This window comes from Meles meles, chromosome 3, assembly GCF_922984935.1.
Source record: "Meles meles chromosome 3, mMelMel3.1 paternal haplotype, whole genome shotgun sequence".
Taxonomy (NCBI): domain Eukaryota; kingdom Metazoa; phylum Chordata; class Mammalia; order Carnivora; family Mustelidae; genus Meles; species Meles meles.
In genome coordinates this window covers 64,677,979-64,696,458 of record NC_060068.1, presented here as the reverse complement: position 1 = coordinate 64,696,458, position 18,480 = coordinate 64,677,979, and the positions used below count along the sequence as shown (strand labels likewise).

At 39.4% G+C, this 18,480-nt stretch overlaps 1 protein-coding gene across 9 annotated transcripts in view; it reads right to left on the bottom strand.

Annotated features, from left to right (window-relative positions):
* MCTP1 (multiple C2 and transmembrane domain containing 1) overlaps nt 1–18,480 on the bottom strand; it is a 535,159-nt gene that overhangs the window by 84,214 nt on the left and 432,465 nt on the right. For all 9 annotated transcript variants that reach the window (XM_046000381.1, XM_046000382.1, XM_046000383.1 and 6 more), the window contains one exon: nt 14,887–15,006. In XM_046000381.1, coding sequence (XP_045856337.1) covers nt 14,887–15,006 — 120 coding nt within the window. The remainder of the gene's footprint in view (nt 1–14,886; nt 15,007–18,480) is intronic.

The window sequence follows — 18,480 nt, the reverse complement described above, 5'->3', positions numbered from 1 at the left end:
TGTGCCAGTGAATTTATTACATGTGTAAATATCATATGAAATTATTGGAAGCCTATGGATTGAGAAGACGCATATAAATACTCTGACTCTTTCGGATGGCTGAAAAGAACCAAAGCTGACCTCTGGTCCACCAAAGTCAGCTAAAGTGCCAAATAAAGCACGTCTGCTTCTCACGAAATCTTTGAGAAGGAACTTTTTGCAAAATGAATGGCACAATTAAGCTGTCCATATAATTTACTCCACGTTTGGAAGAATAATAAGACTCATAAACAGGTCTGGGATACACTGTTTCATCCAGTATATCTCAAAAGCAACTGGATGTATGATGGCTGCTTAGTTTGATTCACACTATTAAGGATTTGACCTTGGCGTATTTCAGCTACAGTAGTCATCAAGATAACTGAACCACCAGATGTAATAATAATTAGTGTGATAGGCTTACCAGTGAGGTTGAATATATTGCAACACAAAAGAAGGCAGACTAAAAAGAAAAGCATTATTACTTACTGCTAAAAGACTTCCTGATTTTTACAGAGACACTCAAATACAATTATTTCTTCTCGCAGAATGCATTTCTTTGGCTCATTCTGGGAAGTGCCATGTTGTAATTTAGTCTGATTCTTAATAGGAAATGTGGCTTTAATGTGGCTATCAGATGACTTTTGATGCATGCCACTGATTACATACAGTCTGTATTCTGCATCATCAACAACAACATTCTTATTTGCAGTATAATATGCTTTGCTGTAAGGCGCAAGGGCGGTAAATTTACTTTACTGGCCAAGAAGATGTAACCTTTTATTTTTTTTAAGTGTCAGCTTAATATGCAGAAAACCTCTTCCATTATAAAAGACTAAATATAATATAAATTCTATAATCAGTATAAGCATCTGAAATGAATTTCTTTTCATATTTCCTTCTGAGTATTCTTAAATGTTCATTCTTACACTTACACAAAGCCCTGGGAACAGAATTCTAGTGTTTATTTGAACTATGTCTCCATCTAAAGGCTTCCCCATGTATTGTATTTTCGCTGGCAGGGAAAATTCTGAGCTTGGTGTCTAGGATATTGCATATTAATTTGAGCAGGGAAAAATAGGTCAACTGTTCACCTACAACGTGCTTTAAAATAATAATGCTTTTTTGAAAGTATTTTTTGGTCAGGTTAGAAAAAAATGTGTACAAAAAGCCAAAAAGAAAAGGAAAAAAAACCCAACAAACCTAAAACACCGGAGTTGTTTAATGTGCTTTGCAAAGTGAGATTAAAAACTAACTAGACTTGCCACTAATGGATGTTATAAAATTTAGTATTTTCAAAGGAAAATATTTTTTGCCCATTAAAAGTAAACAGATTTCAAATAAAGAAGAAAATTATGCACTCAAGCCTCGTGTAAAACCAGATTTCCATTCCAGAACCACAAATTTGTTATTTTTTAAAAAAGGCACAATTTTAAATGTTTAAAATCCAAAACAACCTTGGGAATTTTCATTTTTTAAGTATGTCATGAAGAGTCCACATTATCGATTTAAAACACTTTCTGCAAAGCCAGAGGAGGGACAGGTGTGACCTCCAGTCTCCTCAGAAACGTGCAATGCTCTAACCCCTGAAGATAGGCTCGGGGGAGCATTAAAGCGGCAGTAGACAAGTTCCCTTTCAGATAAGTGTATAGTTTCAGGACACGCACTAGAGAAAAATGTTACACTTTTGGAACAACAGAATTGGAAAACAAGACAAAAAATCATTTATATTGGAGATTAACGTTAGCAAACTTTTGGACCATACTGCTCTGCTACGTTCGATCCACTTTTTCCAGAAATTCTCGGCTACTCACTATGTTAAGCAGAATGTGGGAAATAAGGGAAGGGGTGAGGGGAATCGGTGGACATTTGTAGAGAAAAACATTCTGGCATTAATTTGATTTTCTTTTTCTTTTGTTCCTCTCGGGCCTAGAATATTTCGAGGCCCGAGAACATTATGTGAAAAAAATCTAAAAATAGACTGAGTTTTGAATGTCAGGAAATCATAGAGTCCAAAAACTTGAGTTTTTTTCTTTACATCCCTTTTATATAAATAATAATGATAAAAATATTTTTTAATCTCTTTTGGATAAAGAATAATCACCTCACAAAAGAAAGCCCATGTGGGTTTAGACCTACATTTGAACTGGAAAGAATGTCTATGGTGAATGGTGAATTGTAGCATAAAAGCCTGAATGAAAAGAATGTTCACGAAACCTCACACAAAACCTCTGTAACCGTTTTATCACGAGCTTCCCACAATGTAACACAAGAGCTCTATATTCTAGGAAAAGCTTGCCTGGTCCACTTATCATTTCTGCTTTATGTAGTGTACTGTATGATTGCTAAATTAGTGCATAATGTATTTATAATATTTATAGTACCAACATTTAGTTAAATAACCTTTATGTAAGATTTATGTTGATTTTTTTTATTTCTCATTTAATGGCAAATTATGAAGAGCATGTTTCATAAAGATAATTCTCCATTTAAATTCATCAGTCCATTAAATATTAAAATTATGTTTCTGATGCAATCGAGAACAAATTTGTCCAGCTTCAGTGATTATTTGCACTCATAAAAATTAGGCTTGATTAATAAAATTTAAATGCTTGATTAAGTTGACATTTTCATGTTCTAGTCTGATTTATTAAAATTAGTCCCTGTGCCCAGGCCTGGTATGCTATGTAGGTTTACCTTTCTCCTTCTCTTAGTCGACATCCAGAGTGAGGCTGTCAGGAAGGAGTATTGTGCTTTTGGACTCAAAGACGGTTTAGACAGTTTCAGGAAAATGCCCTGTTCTTTGCTCAGAGTGCTGCCGGCCTTTGTCTTTATGCATTGTGCCTGCTGGAGGTTTGTATTACAATAAACGAGAAAAATGTTTCTTTCAAATATCTATTGATATGATCTGGAAAATGGCATTTATTTATGGTATTTCTTTACAATTCAGTTACCAAGAAGTTTTCATCTGTAGAGGACTGGCCAAATTTCTTCATCTGCTTGTGGTTGTTTTTTTTTTTTTCCTGATAAAAATACAGTTTTTATTATTGTGGGACTTCCACACGCATAGCAGGAGGGATTATAGACATGGGAAATCTTTCTGTGGCAACGTTACTGTCTTTATCTACAAGCTTAAAAGCAAGACTGATGGTCATGGAAAACTATCCTCTTCAAGAGCACTTACAAGGGAACTTTTCAAAAGAGGAAGTGATGTACAACGTCTAAACCCTCATTACATCCTCGCTGGTTTGTCCTGTTTTCTACATGTGCAGGTGCCTAGTTGTCATTGACTGAGCCCTCGCTGTATGGTTAAGACAGTATGTTGTCTCTTTAATTGTCACAAAACCTCAACAAGGTAAGGTTATTATCCCTGCCTTATTGGTGAGGAAACTGAGGCTCAGGGGAATGAATAAATTTGCATGGCTAACAGGAGGAAGTTCTGCAATTAAATCCCAGATCTTCCTAATTTCAAAGTTTGGGCTTTTAACCTCTACCAACTGGAAATGAGTTGTGGTAACAGTCATTTTTAAGATGTTTTTGAGGCTATCCGTGGGAGTGTAACTCACTTGGAAACTTTTAGATGAACCGACTTTCTCTCATTTAAGCATGCTAACAGAATATTTGGTTATTTTTTAAAAAATAAACGATGTGGCACGATAGTTCTTTTTTTCTTGCATAATGGAATAAATTCAGTGATAAATGACAGAAAATGCCCTTGAAGGCATATTTTAGTTTGGTTACCTACATGTACTATTAAAGTCCTACATAGAAGAAGATGGAAAGACTTTAGAATTGCATGCTCTTGATAATGTATACTACATAACACTAAACAAACAACCAAACAAAAAGAATGCAAACCTCTCAGAGTTACTAGACCCCATCAGAGTTCACATTTACAAACATTTTCCACAAGCAGATAAACACATACCATTTGGTTCCCACTTTCAGCTTGTTAACTGAGGTCTTGTACTTTCTTACCACCTTTCTGAACCAGGGACAATAAATCTTAGCAAATATCATAGGAAACTCTGTGCCAACACCAACCACTACAGAGGGCGTGATGCTTAGGACCAGTAATGCAAACTAGTCATGAGGTCATGAGTCAGCCACAAGATGCTTCTGTTGGCCCTATATCCTACCTCCCTCACTATAAAGTTCAAAGGAGTTTTGGCTAGCTACAAGGAGAATGCAAAGTCATTAAGAAGGACCAAACAGGCTATCACTAAAAGCATGGAGAGTAAAATTAACACAGCCACCCTGAGAACTGAGACCAAAATGATGAGTACCCTTTTTTCCTCCTCTTCTCCATCCCCTTCTTCCATTACAGAAACAACAAAATTGTGGGGCAGACCTTTTGGAAGAATGGAGATAATAAAACCATTTGGTTGACATACAGGTAAATGCTGGGGTTGGACACTTTGGAGAACCATCTAGGTGATGAATTCTTTGGATCCAAGGGAGGCTTTGAAGGGAGTTTTAGAAAGCTGGTTTTACAAGGAGTTTCTAGGGCTCCAGGGGTCATCTGGGGCCCAAATAAGAGAATATAGGTTATTTATGGGGGCAAGAGCTTCAGGTTTCTCTCAAATTTGCCCAGACAGTTCATTTAGTGGGAAAGGAGAAAGATTTCAGGGCAGAAATCCTCTAGAAGAAGGAAGCTCAGCTCTTTACCTTGTTATATTCTCACATGTGTCTTTGGAGAATCTGAGCAAGTTGGGAAGGATTTAGGCAAAATTAGAGAGTAACTGGAAATATCCTCTATGGTGGTTACCCCTAACTTTAAATTCTGTCTTCTGAGTCCTCACAGATCCAAAGCAAGCAGTATGCCTTCCACTGAGGAGAATCCTCAGTAAATTGACTTTTAAAAATAGAAACGCTTTCCTTTACATCTTTCTCTATAGGAACGGACATGTCACGTACAGGTGACATTCATCTTCCACCATTCTACAATTTTATCTTTCCAATTTGAAGTTTAGATGCAGTCTGAGAAGACAGCAAAAACTAGCCAATAAACTGAAGAAGTATGAAAGGCAAACACGGAGTTAGGGAGCGAAAGGGACAGACTGAAGGGTAGAATGGGAGCTGGGTTCACAGATAAACACCCGCTTTCTTTACGTATGCAGCACGCGCACAGACATCTGGGGTGATCTAAATGTCTTTTGGTTGCACACGTGGCACGTCACCTACCCACCTCTATTAGCACACCTATTATGTTCACGCACTCGATTTAGTTGTGCGTTTCCCTCACTAGACCACAAATTGGCCTGGGCAAGGATCCTGTCTTAATCATCTTTGGAACAAGAGTTAGCACTGTGCCTGGAGATGTTCAATAAACTTTCACTGAATTGAAATACTTATGCATAAAAATTAGACAATTTTTGATTTGGAAAGATTAGACTAAAATATTTGTTCATTCATCACAGTTTTTGAGCAACTACTACACACTGCCATGTCTGTGACATCTCATTCTGTGCTGGGATTAAATACACAAATGCGCAATACGATGAGAACAATTTTAGGCTGGTAAGGAAGACCCATGGTGGCGTGACTATTACAATACACTGAGAGGGATATGGGGTCTCAGAGGGGTGAGGGTATATGTTCTGAAGGTACATGTTGGCAAGGGTAGGCTAGTGGTAGGGGTCAAGAGTAGGAGGGAAGTCAGGGATGGCTCTCCGGAGAAAATGATAAAAATGCTAAGTTGTTACCCAGGAACATACACTCAAAATATTAAAATCTTACTGGGTGGCAAATTAGTATTAATTCAGTAAGCCAAAAAACTCAAAATGCACAGGAGCTCTGACCCAGAAATTCTACAACGATTGCCTCAAAGAGCATTACCAGAGACCACACAGAGGATATGGTCAAAAGATTTCTCTACAGCATTATTGGAGATGGCAAAAATCTTTGAAACGTTTCTAATGTAAGTGTTTAAGAAAAAATTAAGTAGTCACATGGTGAAAACTATGCAGTCACTAAAAAGCCTGTGGTTTTCCAGTGATTTAAGGGATATTTCTAAATAGTGTTGATATAAAGAGTACGTAATCTAACAGTACATTTAATGTGATCCAATTTTCGTAAAAAACAAAATATGCCTGACGAAAACCAGTAAATTTATTTTAGTAAATTTATTTTTTGAGAAAAGAATAGAAGGCATAGCAAGAAGGTATAACTATCTGGGAAACCACGAACAGCCTCCGCTCCGGATAACTGCTGCTCCCAAAGCAGCTACCATCCTGGCTACCCTCAGTCCCCATCTCCTACATCCACCAGCCCTCAAAGCTTCCCTTTTCCCCAAGGTGGAAGGTGTCTGGGAGAGCCACTGTCCCCGCCTCATGACCTCCCAGTGACCTCCAGGACCAGGACACACCCTCCTCCTCCTAGTCAAGGCCATCAAGGTCCCCCACAGCCTGAGGAGGAGCTCAGGGGCTGCCCCAGCGTGAGGTCCGGGAGAGCCCGCCTCAGGGGCTGCAGAACCACCGTATATTGTACTTGCAGCCCTTTGTGTGCAGCTCTTTGGGCAAGCACTTCAGGAGCTCCAGCCGCCTGTCACGTCATCACATCACACACTGTGCTAACCTGCAGGTCCCTGGTGCCCCCCCGCCCCGACAACTCGCAGCCAGTGCAGCCATGTGCTTCCGTGAAGTCGGAGACCTGGCCTGTGCTGCCCCTCCCTGGGCCACCATGTCTGTCCCACACATACTGACTGACTCTGCAGAGATTACCAACTTATCCTGAGCCTCAGTTTCCATATCTACATGATGAGAAGGGCATCATCCCTTCTTTCCCTGCTTCTTACTGTGTTTTATGGACCAAGCCCTTGCCCTCTCAGGGCCTGCTGAATGGGTGCCAGAGGAATTGGAAGACAGGGATAGAATGCTGACCTGGGAACCAGAACCTGGGTTCTGGTCCAGCCTTGCTGTGTGAGTCTTTACGAGTGGCATAACCTAGGTTTCCTACTCTCCCAAGTGTTGAACACTTGTTTTGCAGGTAAAAGAGATGACAAAAGAGCAGGGACACTGTCTAGTTCATTTTTGTGGCCTTCCCCTCCCCCCACCTTTTACCCAGGACCCTCACCTATTGTTCAATAAACATGCTGCACTTGAACACAAAACTAAAAAACAAAACAAAACAAAACAAAACAAAAAACCCATACAAACAATTCTGCTGGAATCCAGGAGAGGTAAAGCTAAAGTTATCTATGGTTTGGGTGAGGCCTGCTCATGAGGCTGTCTTCTATATCATTCTTGAAGAGGTTGGAGAAAGACCAAAATAGCCAGACAATCAGAATATTGTTTCAGAACAGATCACCTTCCTAAAGCTCTTGAGAAAAACAAACAAACAAACAAAATGTGTAATTGGGATACAGTTACCAAATAAATACAGAACATCTAGTTATATTCAAATTTCAGATAAATAATGAGTATTATTTTAGGATAAACATCTGTTTATCTTAAATTCTAATTTAACTGGGCATCTGTATCTCTACTTGCTAAATCTGGGAACCCTAAATTGGGGGTGAATTCAGAGAGCTTTAGGAGCTGAATTTTGAGAGAAATCTGTAGGGTAGAAGGCATTGTCAGCTACCAAGATGAAGGAGATAGTAAATAACATGGCAGTCAGGTGGGGGATGTTTGAACAGTGTCGAAAAATTGTGGAAATCTGTTGGTCAATGTCCAGGGCCTGATGAGGTGATGATCACTGATGTCTGGGGACACCAATCTATACAGTGAATGATTATCTGGCACAGCTAAGCGGTTGGTGAACAGCTTTCAGAGGAGTCATAGGGGATAAACTTTTGTACTGACATCTGATTGGCTGTTGGTTTCTACCTTTTTAATGCTAGTGACGGTGTTAGAAAACGAAAGGTCTGGTTCTTTTCATGGTCCTTCTCAGATTTTTGCAAGCTGGTGACCTTCTGAAAAAATTGAGAAAATTGCTGTTGAAATAAGCAGGAAGAAGAAAAAAGTGATCATCCATTTTTAGATGTGTTTACAGGCTGTATGACTCAGTGCTGCTTCTGTTAAGAGCAAGTATCTGGTCTTTTTTGGTACTGAGATGCAAACAGAGGAGGCTTGTGGTCTATGCTACTTTCCGTGAATGATCAAGTATTGAAGTAGAAAAGGTCTAACTGTACATTCAAAGTCTTTTGCTTATGGAATCCTCTCTCTTCTCTTCTCCATTTTGGCCAGCCTCTAGATTCTGTCAGCAATATCTCGCTTGTTCAGTAAGCTACACATTCAAATATTGCACCATGGACTTCTTTGAGACCAGCCGAGAAAATGATCAATCTACCCGATTCACAAGAACTCAAGTCAAACAAGCAAATGATTCTTGGCTAGCTTGATTTGGTGGGCCATCCCACATTGTCCCATCACCAGCATTTCTAGCAGCAAAGAACATTCTCTCCTCATAAGTTTGTTTCTAGAAATAAGTACTCTGGGCCTAAACGAACCAGATCCAACTAGAAACGATATTCAGTACCATTCTAATGGGCGAAAGCAAAATCGAGGGTTTTGCCATTTGAGGAAGCTAACAAAACATTTCAGTATTTACTGAAATAAGTATTTTAGCAAGGCAGACTTTGGCTCAATTTGTGTCACAGTTAGATCATGAATCAGAGAATGATTTCATTGATTTAACCTACTCTTCAGTCTTTTAATGCCTCCATTGATTAGGCAAGTGAGACTGCTATGTGGGAGGAATATCATGACAGTGAAATTGAATGTTCTTTTAAAGTGTAATTAAAAAACACCTCTTGAAGAATCTTTGTATGTCAAAAATATTCAAAGACTTTCTTGACTAATGTGAAGATTCTCCACTTTGGTTTACTCTTCCCATCCATGCTCACCTGGGTTGAGTGAAGGTAGTCCGACAGGTCATGAACAATTCTGAAATTAGTGGGGTCACCTGGGATCAAACAGGGGATCAATGCAAATTCTTGAGAGGTCACTGGGAACCTCCCAAGGATTTGGGGGAATACCTGGGATTCCACGTCAGGCTCTCAACATGTAGAAAGTAAGCCCTTGGGAGAGGCATGACCAAGCATATACCATGAAAATAGCCTCCGCTTCAGAACAGGAAGAGCTGGATGCACATCCCACTTCTTCTATCGAACCCATTATTTATCTTCTTTGGTTTTGAATTTCCTCATTTGTAAAATGATAAAACTAGTTAGAACAATCTACTTGATTGAAGTTTATTGTAAAGAATTAAAATAGATGATGTGTCTAAAAAGGCTTAGCAGGATACCTGATACATAGAAGTTGCTTAATAAACACCTGCTCTATTTCCCTGAAGGCAGGGAGGAATTGGAGGACGGAAGTGGCGTGGGGGCAATGAGGGTTTTCCATCAGTCTAGTGTTCTTGAAGGTGGAGTCAATGTTGCTTGTTCTTCTAAAACTCGAGGGAGAAACTTGCTCTAAAGCTGCCCAGGGAGACATGGGATGCATCAAAATGAAGTCTTAAGAGTCATGCACTTGACCGGTGGTTAGGGGTCATAGTTCAGACGGACTCTAATACCCATTAGAGTCAACAGACTCTAATACCCTTCTGCTACTTTCTAACTGCATGACTTTTCTAACTGTGTGCCTTCGGGTAAGTTGTTAAATCTCCCTGGCCAGTTTCTGTATTTGTAAAGCAGTGAGGACACCCATCTCCTAGGGGGTGCAAGAGACCCCTGGTTTGCTTAGCCAGTGCAGGTCTTCCCTTCTCTGAGCCTTGGAGCCTACTCTGTAGCTTGTACCTTCCCCCAGCCAAGGTGGGTGGGTGCCTGGAGCAAGGCTGTACATCATAAGGGCTGGAGGCTTAGAGGCAGAAGCCCACTGTCTCACAGAGAGACAAGTGTGTCCTCTTGCTCCTTCCTCAGCTGTGTCCAGGGAAGACTGCGCCTTGCCTGCCCCAGGGCCAGGCTGAAGGGAAGTGGCATAACATAGGTGGGTAGACAGACAGATGTGCTCGTGGCCCAGGAGTGGAGGACAGCAGTGGTTAGTTCTTCTCATGGTTCTGCTTGAGCTGGATTAGCTGAAAGGTGATGAAGTTTAAGCCCTTTTCTGTTCCTGTTCTAAATAAATGCTTTTGAACAAGCACAACAAAAAAGACTTCTCTGAGACTTGGAGACTTGATTCCCTCCTCTCAAGGAAGGGCTCTTGTGGCCGTGCTCATTCCACCTGTGCTTGTCCCCTCGCTTGCCACAGAGGAAGAGACCAGGCGGCACTTGACTTAGGAGGATCCAACCTATTGGCTATGCTGATAAAATCAGCTTTTCTCTCCTGGGGGCTGAGGTGAAGGTCACGATGAAACAAAGTGCCCAACAGGGAGCCCAGGGTAATAAGGATTCAGTGGTTTTTATTTATTTATTAAAAAAATTTTTTTTAAATTTTTTAGGTATTTTATTTATTCATTTGAGAGAGAGAGAGAGAGAGCACAAGGCAGGGGGAGAGGTAGCGAGAGAGGGAGAAGCAGACTCTCTGCTGAGCAGGGAGCCTGATGCGAGACTCGATCCCAGGACCCTGGGATCATGACCTGAGCTGAAGGCAGACACTTAACAGTCTGAGCCACCCAGGCGTCTCGGTTCAGTGGTTTTTAAACCCAAAGCAAAGCCAACTTCCTGGCATCTGCTCCTTAATTTTAAAAAACTTCAGTCCTTGGGGTGCCCGGGTGGCTCAGTTGTTAGGCATCTGCCTTCGGCTCAGGTCATGATCCCGGGGTTCTGGGAAGGAGCCCTGCTTTGGGCTCCCTGCTCGGTGGGAAGCCTGCTTCTCTCTCTCCCACTCTCCCTCCTTGTATTCCCTCTCTGTGTCTCTCTGTCAAATAATATTAAAAAAAACAAACAAAAACAAACAAACAAAAAACTTCAGTCCTCAGTAGCTACAATGTGGATAGTTGGTACAAGCCTAATGGGCACTGTGGGTGTGTGGCCAGGGGTGGGGGGGGGTGAGGTGGGGAATTTTCCTCAGGTTTTGAAGTGACAGCTCCAACCAAGACAAGTATGACATTGATGTCTTTATGACCCCTTCACGCCAAAAACATTTCTCAACGAAACATGTATTTATTAAACAGTTCTCCCCCCACCCGCAGAAAAGCCTAACAATTCTCATGCCAGAAATTTTAATGTCATGGTGTGAGTGTAGGTAGATTCAGATGTAGGAGTGCTTATTTTTAACAAGTCCAATTGGGAAACAGCAGAGGTGAGATACCATTTCGAACCACGCCTCTTTCTCACGTGCATGTTCGAGTCTATAGCATTAGCCTCACGACCAGCTGTTTCCTCACCCCGTCCTCAAAGGGTTCAGCTCATTAAATCCAGCAAAACTTCCTCAGCAAAGATTACATCTCATTTTTCTCATTAAACCAGAACAGGCACCATGGCAGGGAAAAGACGGGATTTAGCTCCTGCGATCTTACATATCCAAGAAAGGATATGGTCTCCATAATAAACAACAAACACACAAAGAAATCCTTTCCTATTTTAGTATTAATCTCAACCATCAACCCATACGGTGAAGACAGAATTTTTGCCCATCTGTGAACTTCTCATCTTTCCCCGTATTTTCTTTCTTCGAATTTCTCAGGTCATGAAAATGTTATTCCTTTTTTTCTCTTGCTATAGAAAGCTCAAGGTCAATTTGACTTGTTTTTCTTTTATCATTTTCATCCTAATTGAATGTTCTCAGCTAAATGTACAAATGATTTTTTTTTTTTTTCCATGAGAGGAAATTTGCCTGCCCGCCCACTTTCCCTCCTTCTCTCGCTCTCTTTTAAAACAAGAAAGTTTCTGGAATCACGCAGCAGTGTGATTAATGCACTTCAGAGATTACCTAAAGTTTGCACACATGCTGAAAGATTCTGCATGCTTTTGGGGATGGCAATAAGGACTTAGGGCAGAGCACCATTCCTCTAGTGCTATGCATTATGGCGTAGAGCCAATTAGACACAGCATGGGAGCCCCCATCAATATTTGGCCTTGATTTACATATATACGTACGCACATGTATATGAATGTATAGATATATGCATAGATGTGTGTGTGTGTGTGTATAATCTATAACCAGCAAGGTGTAATCCAGGCTTGTTTGCAAAAGGGGCACAAGTTCAAATGCATAGTTAGGTATGGGAGAAGACATTTAATTAGACAAAATGAATTTAAGAGTTTTATATGGTCTCAACTGAACCACTGCACAAAAGACTGAATGAAGTGTTGTGAGTGCTGCTCTGTTGTCTAGGAAGAACAGACTACGTGGACAGTGTGTTTTGGGCCAATAAAAGGCAGTTACTGAGAGTTATGGAGTATAGCCGGCATTCCATGAAACTTGGACTACGGACTGTTACACAGTGGACTGTGCTGAGGAATCAAATGTCCACGGTTAGAGGGGGGCTCTGTTAGAGATGTGCCTAAAAGAAAAGATCCAGTAAATACAAGGTTGGAATTATATTTTGAGGAAAAAAGGGGCAGTAGAGAAATTTACATAGTCTGTAACTTTTCTTTCTTTCTTTCCTTCTTTCCTTCCTTCCTTCCTTCCGCTTTTATTTATTTGACAGAGACAGCAATAGAAGGAATACAAGCAAGGGGAGTAGGAGAGGGAGAAGGAGGCTTCCTGACAAGCAGGGAGCCTGACGCAGGGCTCGATCCCAGGACCCTGGGATCATGACCAGAGTCAAAGGCAGAGGCTTAACAACTGAGCCACCTAGGCAACCCTGGAACTCTTCAACAGAAATAAAAATTCTCAGAGATTTGGAAGCACAAGGGGGTATATTATATGTGACTCTTTTCCCTCTACAAGAGGACCTTTCCAGCCAAGGCAGGTATATTCTGGAAAAAACAAGTAAAATCTATAGTTACAGAATTTTTCACTAAGAATACTCAAACCAATGACTAAGTATTGACGATAAACCCCCTCATAGGATTAAGAAGCTGAAACTAAATTACCACTTTTTCTTATTTGCAAATAATCTTATTTGCAAATTTGTCTCAAGGCAACTGAATGAAAAGTAGATATTCTTCTCTCTCGACAATCTCCCTGAAATAAATGGTACAAAAAAGCAATTGTCTGAGAGAGTCCCATTTTCTTAAAGAAAACATCCTGGATTAATTGACAAAAGTACCTATTTGTCCCCATGACACCAATGCTTATGGCATTTGGGGCTTGTCTCTCAGTGTGCAATTTAAATATATACCCATAAAATCTTTGCCAGTAATAACTTCTTGTCTGTTGATACTGCCTAACCATTAAAATCTCTATTAACAATCTCACGTTGGATTTGATGAACCTTACAGAAAACGTTTTCAACACTTCAGACTTGCAAGACACTTGCTAGGTAAAGTGGGAAATGCAATGATGAACTAAGAGTCCCCTCCCCCAAATGTACAATCACGCGAGAGGAACAAATATATATAAATAAAAGAGTAAAATAAACATGGTGTGTTGCTGGCAACTTTGCTATATGCTTGGTGGTTATGCATCAGGATTTTTCTTTTATTTTGATGATAAAATTTTTCTGAAGAAGTATATTCACCTGGCGTTACCAGTTGAAGTGTAGTTTGATTGAATTATTTAGTAAAGATTTTATTTATTTATTTAGAGACCAAGCTTGTGCATGTGAGCAGGGGGAGGGGGAGAAAGTGAGGGGGAAAGAGAGTCTCCAGCAGACTGAGCTTTGAGCATGGAGTGCAATGCGGGGCTCGACCTCAGGACCCAGAGTCCATGCCCTGAGCAAAAATCAAGAGCTGGATGCCTAACTGACCGAGCCACCCAGGCACCCCTGCTTGAGTTATGTAAAAGGGAAAAGTTTTAGGTTACAGGTATGTCTGTGCAAACATTATGCTGCTGTTATAATGAAGTATTATATAATACTGTTAAACTGATGATCAGATAACTTTGGTTCCTGCACCATTATGGACATGGTAGATGGCAAAACCTCCTGATTATAAATCAAATGTAGACCCTCAATGGAAAAAAAATAAAACAAAACTGTGTAATCTGATGAAGAGAAACAGCCACCAAATAGATTCTCACATTTCTACAAACCTTTAAATTCTTCTCAATAGCTATCTATGAAGTTATCAAATTGCAAATATCCTATTTGGAGAGGACACCTCCCTCCCATCCATTTATATATTGGAAAGCTTTTTGAAGTCGTATGTTCACTAAGGGGGTTGTGACTGAGGTACTCTAAGGGGAGTGAAAGTTGGCAGAAGGACAAGAGATACAATTACTATGTGGCTAGCTTCTGCTTGCTCTAAAACTCTTTTTGAGAGAGAAGTGGTCTTACAGATTCTAAAAATTTTCAAAAATGCCAGAGAGGGCAGGTGGGTTCAGTATAACTTTCCCTACTTTATCCTCCAGCTGTATTCCTGAAACACCCCTGACACCAAGACGGATATTTGCTGTTATGCAGTGAATTTTCATTGAATAGGTACTTTATGCACTTTCCCAGGCCAACAAATCATCAATCTTTTCTTCCTTCCAATGACAGACTACAGAGAAAGGTCTTAAATAAAATACATTCACTTGGTCTGATCATAAATAATTTTATGACATTACATCTTAACTCAAGATTAAGACATAAAAACAAATGACAGTAAAAGAAATACTCATTTGAAATAACCCATTTATAATTAAAAGTCATAGCTCATTCCTTGGTATGCTCTCGATTTTAGTGCCTACCAAGATGAGTCTGTTAGAAACAGGTGAATACTTTCTCTTATGTTAGGGCCAAAGGGTTGTTATTTTTGAACTGATTAAGACTTTCCTCCAAACTCGAGTGTTTATGAACAGAATTTCTGGTTTGTAAAATTAAATCAATGTTGATCCCGTCAGAGGGACGAAGAATTAGAACAAAACACATACAAATAAGAAAGCAGAAACTTACTGTATCACGTTGCCTGTTATCTTTCCCTGATATTATCAAGAAGTAGTTCCATGTCAACAGTAACAACAGAACCAGTGGTATCATGTAGAGCTCAAAGTTCCAGACAACAAAGAGAAAGAGCTGGAAGAGAAGGAGAAAAAAAAAGATGAGTCAATTCTGACTTCCATTAAATGGACTCTCTTATCCACACCCCACTTCAAAAACACAAAACTAAATGCTTCAGAACGGAAAGATTTGTCTGGAAAACAAAGCCCTGAGAACTTGTTAGGCATTGTTCTAAAAGCATCACAGATCCCTGGGAAGTTAGTGTTAAAATTTTTACTTTGCTTAATTTCTATGAAGGAAAGCCAATATCATTACCCTGACAACAGATAATTTTAATTTTTTTCATCTAGTGAAATTATTGTCAGGTTGGACAAAATCGAGTTTAAAAAAAAAAGGCTGCCAAATGAGCTTCACTACATTGTCAGACATAACTGGTCTATATGCCTTAATGATAAAGAAGGAATCGCTGTTTAACATCATGGAATTTTTTTTTTTTAAATCTCACAATGCAACACACATAATAGGCAGATTAAAATACCAAGTCTGCACCAGAGAGCCAAAGAGCTCACATTATGAATAAAAGCACTGCTACCAATAAGTCTAAAAATAGGTTGGCTTAACATTTAGCACTACCACAGAAATCAAACAGCTATTTAAAAAATAGAATAAGTTTGTCAAAGGAAATTTTTAAATGTCTATGCATATTAAATTTGAAAACTACCAACTCTCTATGTATGTAAATTATTTTTTAATTGTAAGACAATTAGATTATGAACTCACCTAGCCTGGCAGGAGCAGCCACTCTAAGATCACCTGCATTGTAAAATCAGCAGCAATGTGTAAAAAGTGTGTCTTGCCCTTGTGACCGCATGTCATCACCCCCAGCCCCCACCTCGACTCTCTTATAATTCTGAAGAGATCATCTAAACTCTCTAGATCTGTGGCTCCAGCTGCCAAGCAAGGCAACATTAAGTCAAATGATTTCGTGGAGGTACTGAAGAGCTGAATTCCATTCCATTTGATTCCTAATGCATCCTCCCCTCAGTTTCTGCCTCTGTAAAATGGGGCTGAGAAGAGTATCCACCTGACAGGCTGTGAAAATTAAATAGCTGGCGCGTGTTAGGTTAACACACTGCGTGGTACCCGGTCAGTGCTCCAAAAATATTTGTGTTGTTGTGAAAATGTTTATCAATCGCTTACGAAATTCAGAAAGATAACTAGGGATAATCCTTAGCCCATGACTGAAAGCTGGAAAGTCATCTGCCTACTGAGATTTAGCTGAACCATAGTGTGAGTGGAAATTTGAGCTAGGTGGTTGGAGTAACACAGACATCAGGTGTTTGACAGGCCAGGAGGGTTAGGAGCAGTGCCCTGAGAACACTCATGTCAGGCAGGGCAGCATGGACCATTTACAGCCTTCTTAATACGCTTCAGCCAAGCCTACCACCTAGCAAGATGGTGGAGAAAATCAAGGTCTAAAGACCCGATAATCTTTAACATCCCTTCCCTAATATTTAAAATGACTTCATGGCACTACTGTGACATCTGTTGCTATTGTTCTTGTTTTATGTGACATTAAATCCTGAATTCTTGGGATATTTATAACCCAGATGGACACCAACAAATAATGATTTAGTAACCCAACAAATGACTTCTGGACAGAATTACACGGTAACTATAGATTCAAGTTCCTGAATAAGAAAAATCTCAAATATATCAGTGCGTGAGACATAAGTATCATCTTTACTTTCGAAGTAGAAGGATTTCCAGAAAAATAAAATATTTCTATTTAATTTTTGAAATTTATGCAATATATATAAAGATGATACAAATTATAATTGATGGTTATGATTATTTTATTAAAACGTGTTTTTAAAAGATAATTCTTTATTCAGGAAATGAATTAAGGCAAATTTGACAGACATGAACACAAGTGAAAGGGAAAATTATTTTTGGCTAGAATCCATATTAATTCTTTACATATTTATTTGCAAAATTTAGGCAGTTACTAGAATTTAAGCTCTTTAAGGATAAGGACTTTTTCTTTCTGTTCACTCTTCTACCCCTAGAGCACAGAACAGTGCTTAGGAATAGAAGGTGTTCAATAAATATGTATTTGTTGCATTAATGAATAAATGGACATTGGGTTCCCAAGTCTTTTAACATAAGTCTACTTTATTATTGTTTTAGTAAAAGTACTATATAGCCACTATATGACATCAAACAACTTTGTGAAAGTGTATTCAGAATTACAGCCTGGGATGACACTAACGAATTTCTCACTGAGGCACATAAAAGGTTCTCTTTCTATTCTGGCCATGAAGTTATAAACCGACCTGCATATTATGGTCTGACCACTGTCTTTCCTTTTGGAACTTCCTCTATGTTTGTCTTTTCTGAGGATATTCACATGACTTGGTGTGTTCTGGCCGCATAGATGGGACTCAGATGATTCCATAACAATCTGTCACCAATAGTATTCATTTGAAACTTATTAAGCACAGATATTCCATACTTGGAATGTCTATATGTTGGTGTTAGTTGGAGGACAGGTATTGCACAGAAAAAACTTTCTAGATGATAACCAAGTAATCAAGACACCTATCATGCTTTTTTCTTCTCTAGATACAACATCATTAGTTGCTTAAAGCACCAGTCCAAAAGGTATGGTTTCTGGGAACGTCTCCATTGTGGACATCATCCTCTCACCACATCTAAATCCATAAGCAAGCAATAGCTTTCCTAAAATACAGTGCTCAGAACTGACATGACACATTAATACCTGTGGTATTTATAAACTTAACAGCATGAGCACTAGAACATAAGATGGGGAAAGATACAGAAGAAAGAGAGAGAAAAAAGGTAGAATTGCATTAGTTTCATAGATCATGGCAATGGAAATATAATCTTCCCTATTTTGTTTTCTTTAAGAATATAATATTTAGGGGCGCCTGGGTGGCTCAGTGGGTTAAAGCCTCTGCCTTCGGCTCAGGTCATGATCCCAGGGTCCTGGGATCGAGTCCCGCATCCAGCTCTCTGCTCAGCAGGGAGCCTGCTTCCCTCTCTCTCTGCCTGCCTCTCTATCTACTTGTGATCTCTCTCTGTCAAATAAATTTAAAAAAAAAAAAGAATATAATATTTAGGTAACTAAGTAAGGGAGTTGTGCTGTTGAGAATACCTTTAAAAAAAAAGAGAGAGCTTTGAATAAACTCTAAGTACAAAAGTATTCATTTTTTAAATTCAATATCTAACCAGAGATTTCAAAAGGTCAAAGTAAAAAAGAACATAAAGACCGAATAACAATAAAATATACTTACTGAACATTTACTATATGATACACAATAGTTGATATTCAAAATTAAGATATGGCATGGTTTTTAGATTCAGATTGCTATAGTGAATGGTTGCATTCACTATAGTATTAGTGATTATTATAATACTTATTAGCAGGAGAGGATTGTCTAAAAAAGCCCTCAGAGGAGGAAGGGTGCCTTTTAGCTTATTATCTCCACACTCAAGCTTCCCTTCACTCAGGGCCCACCTGCATTG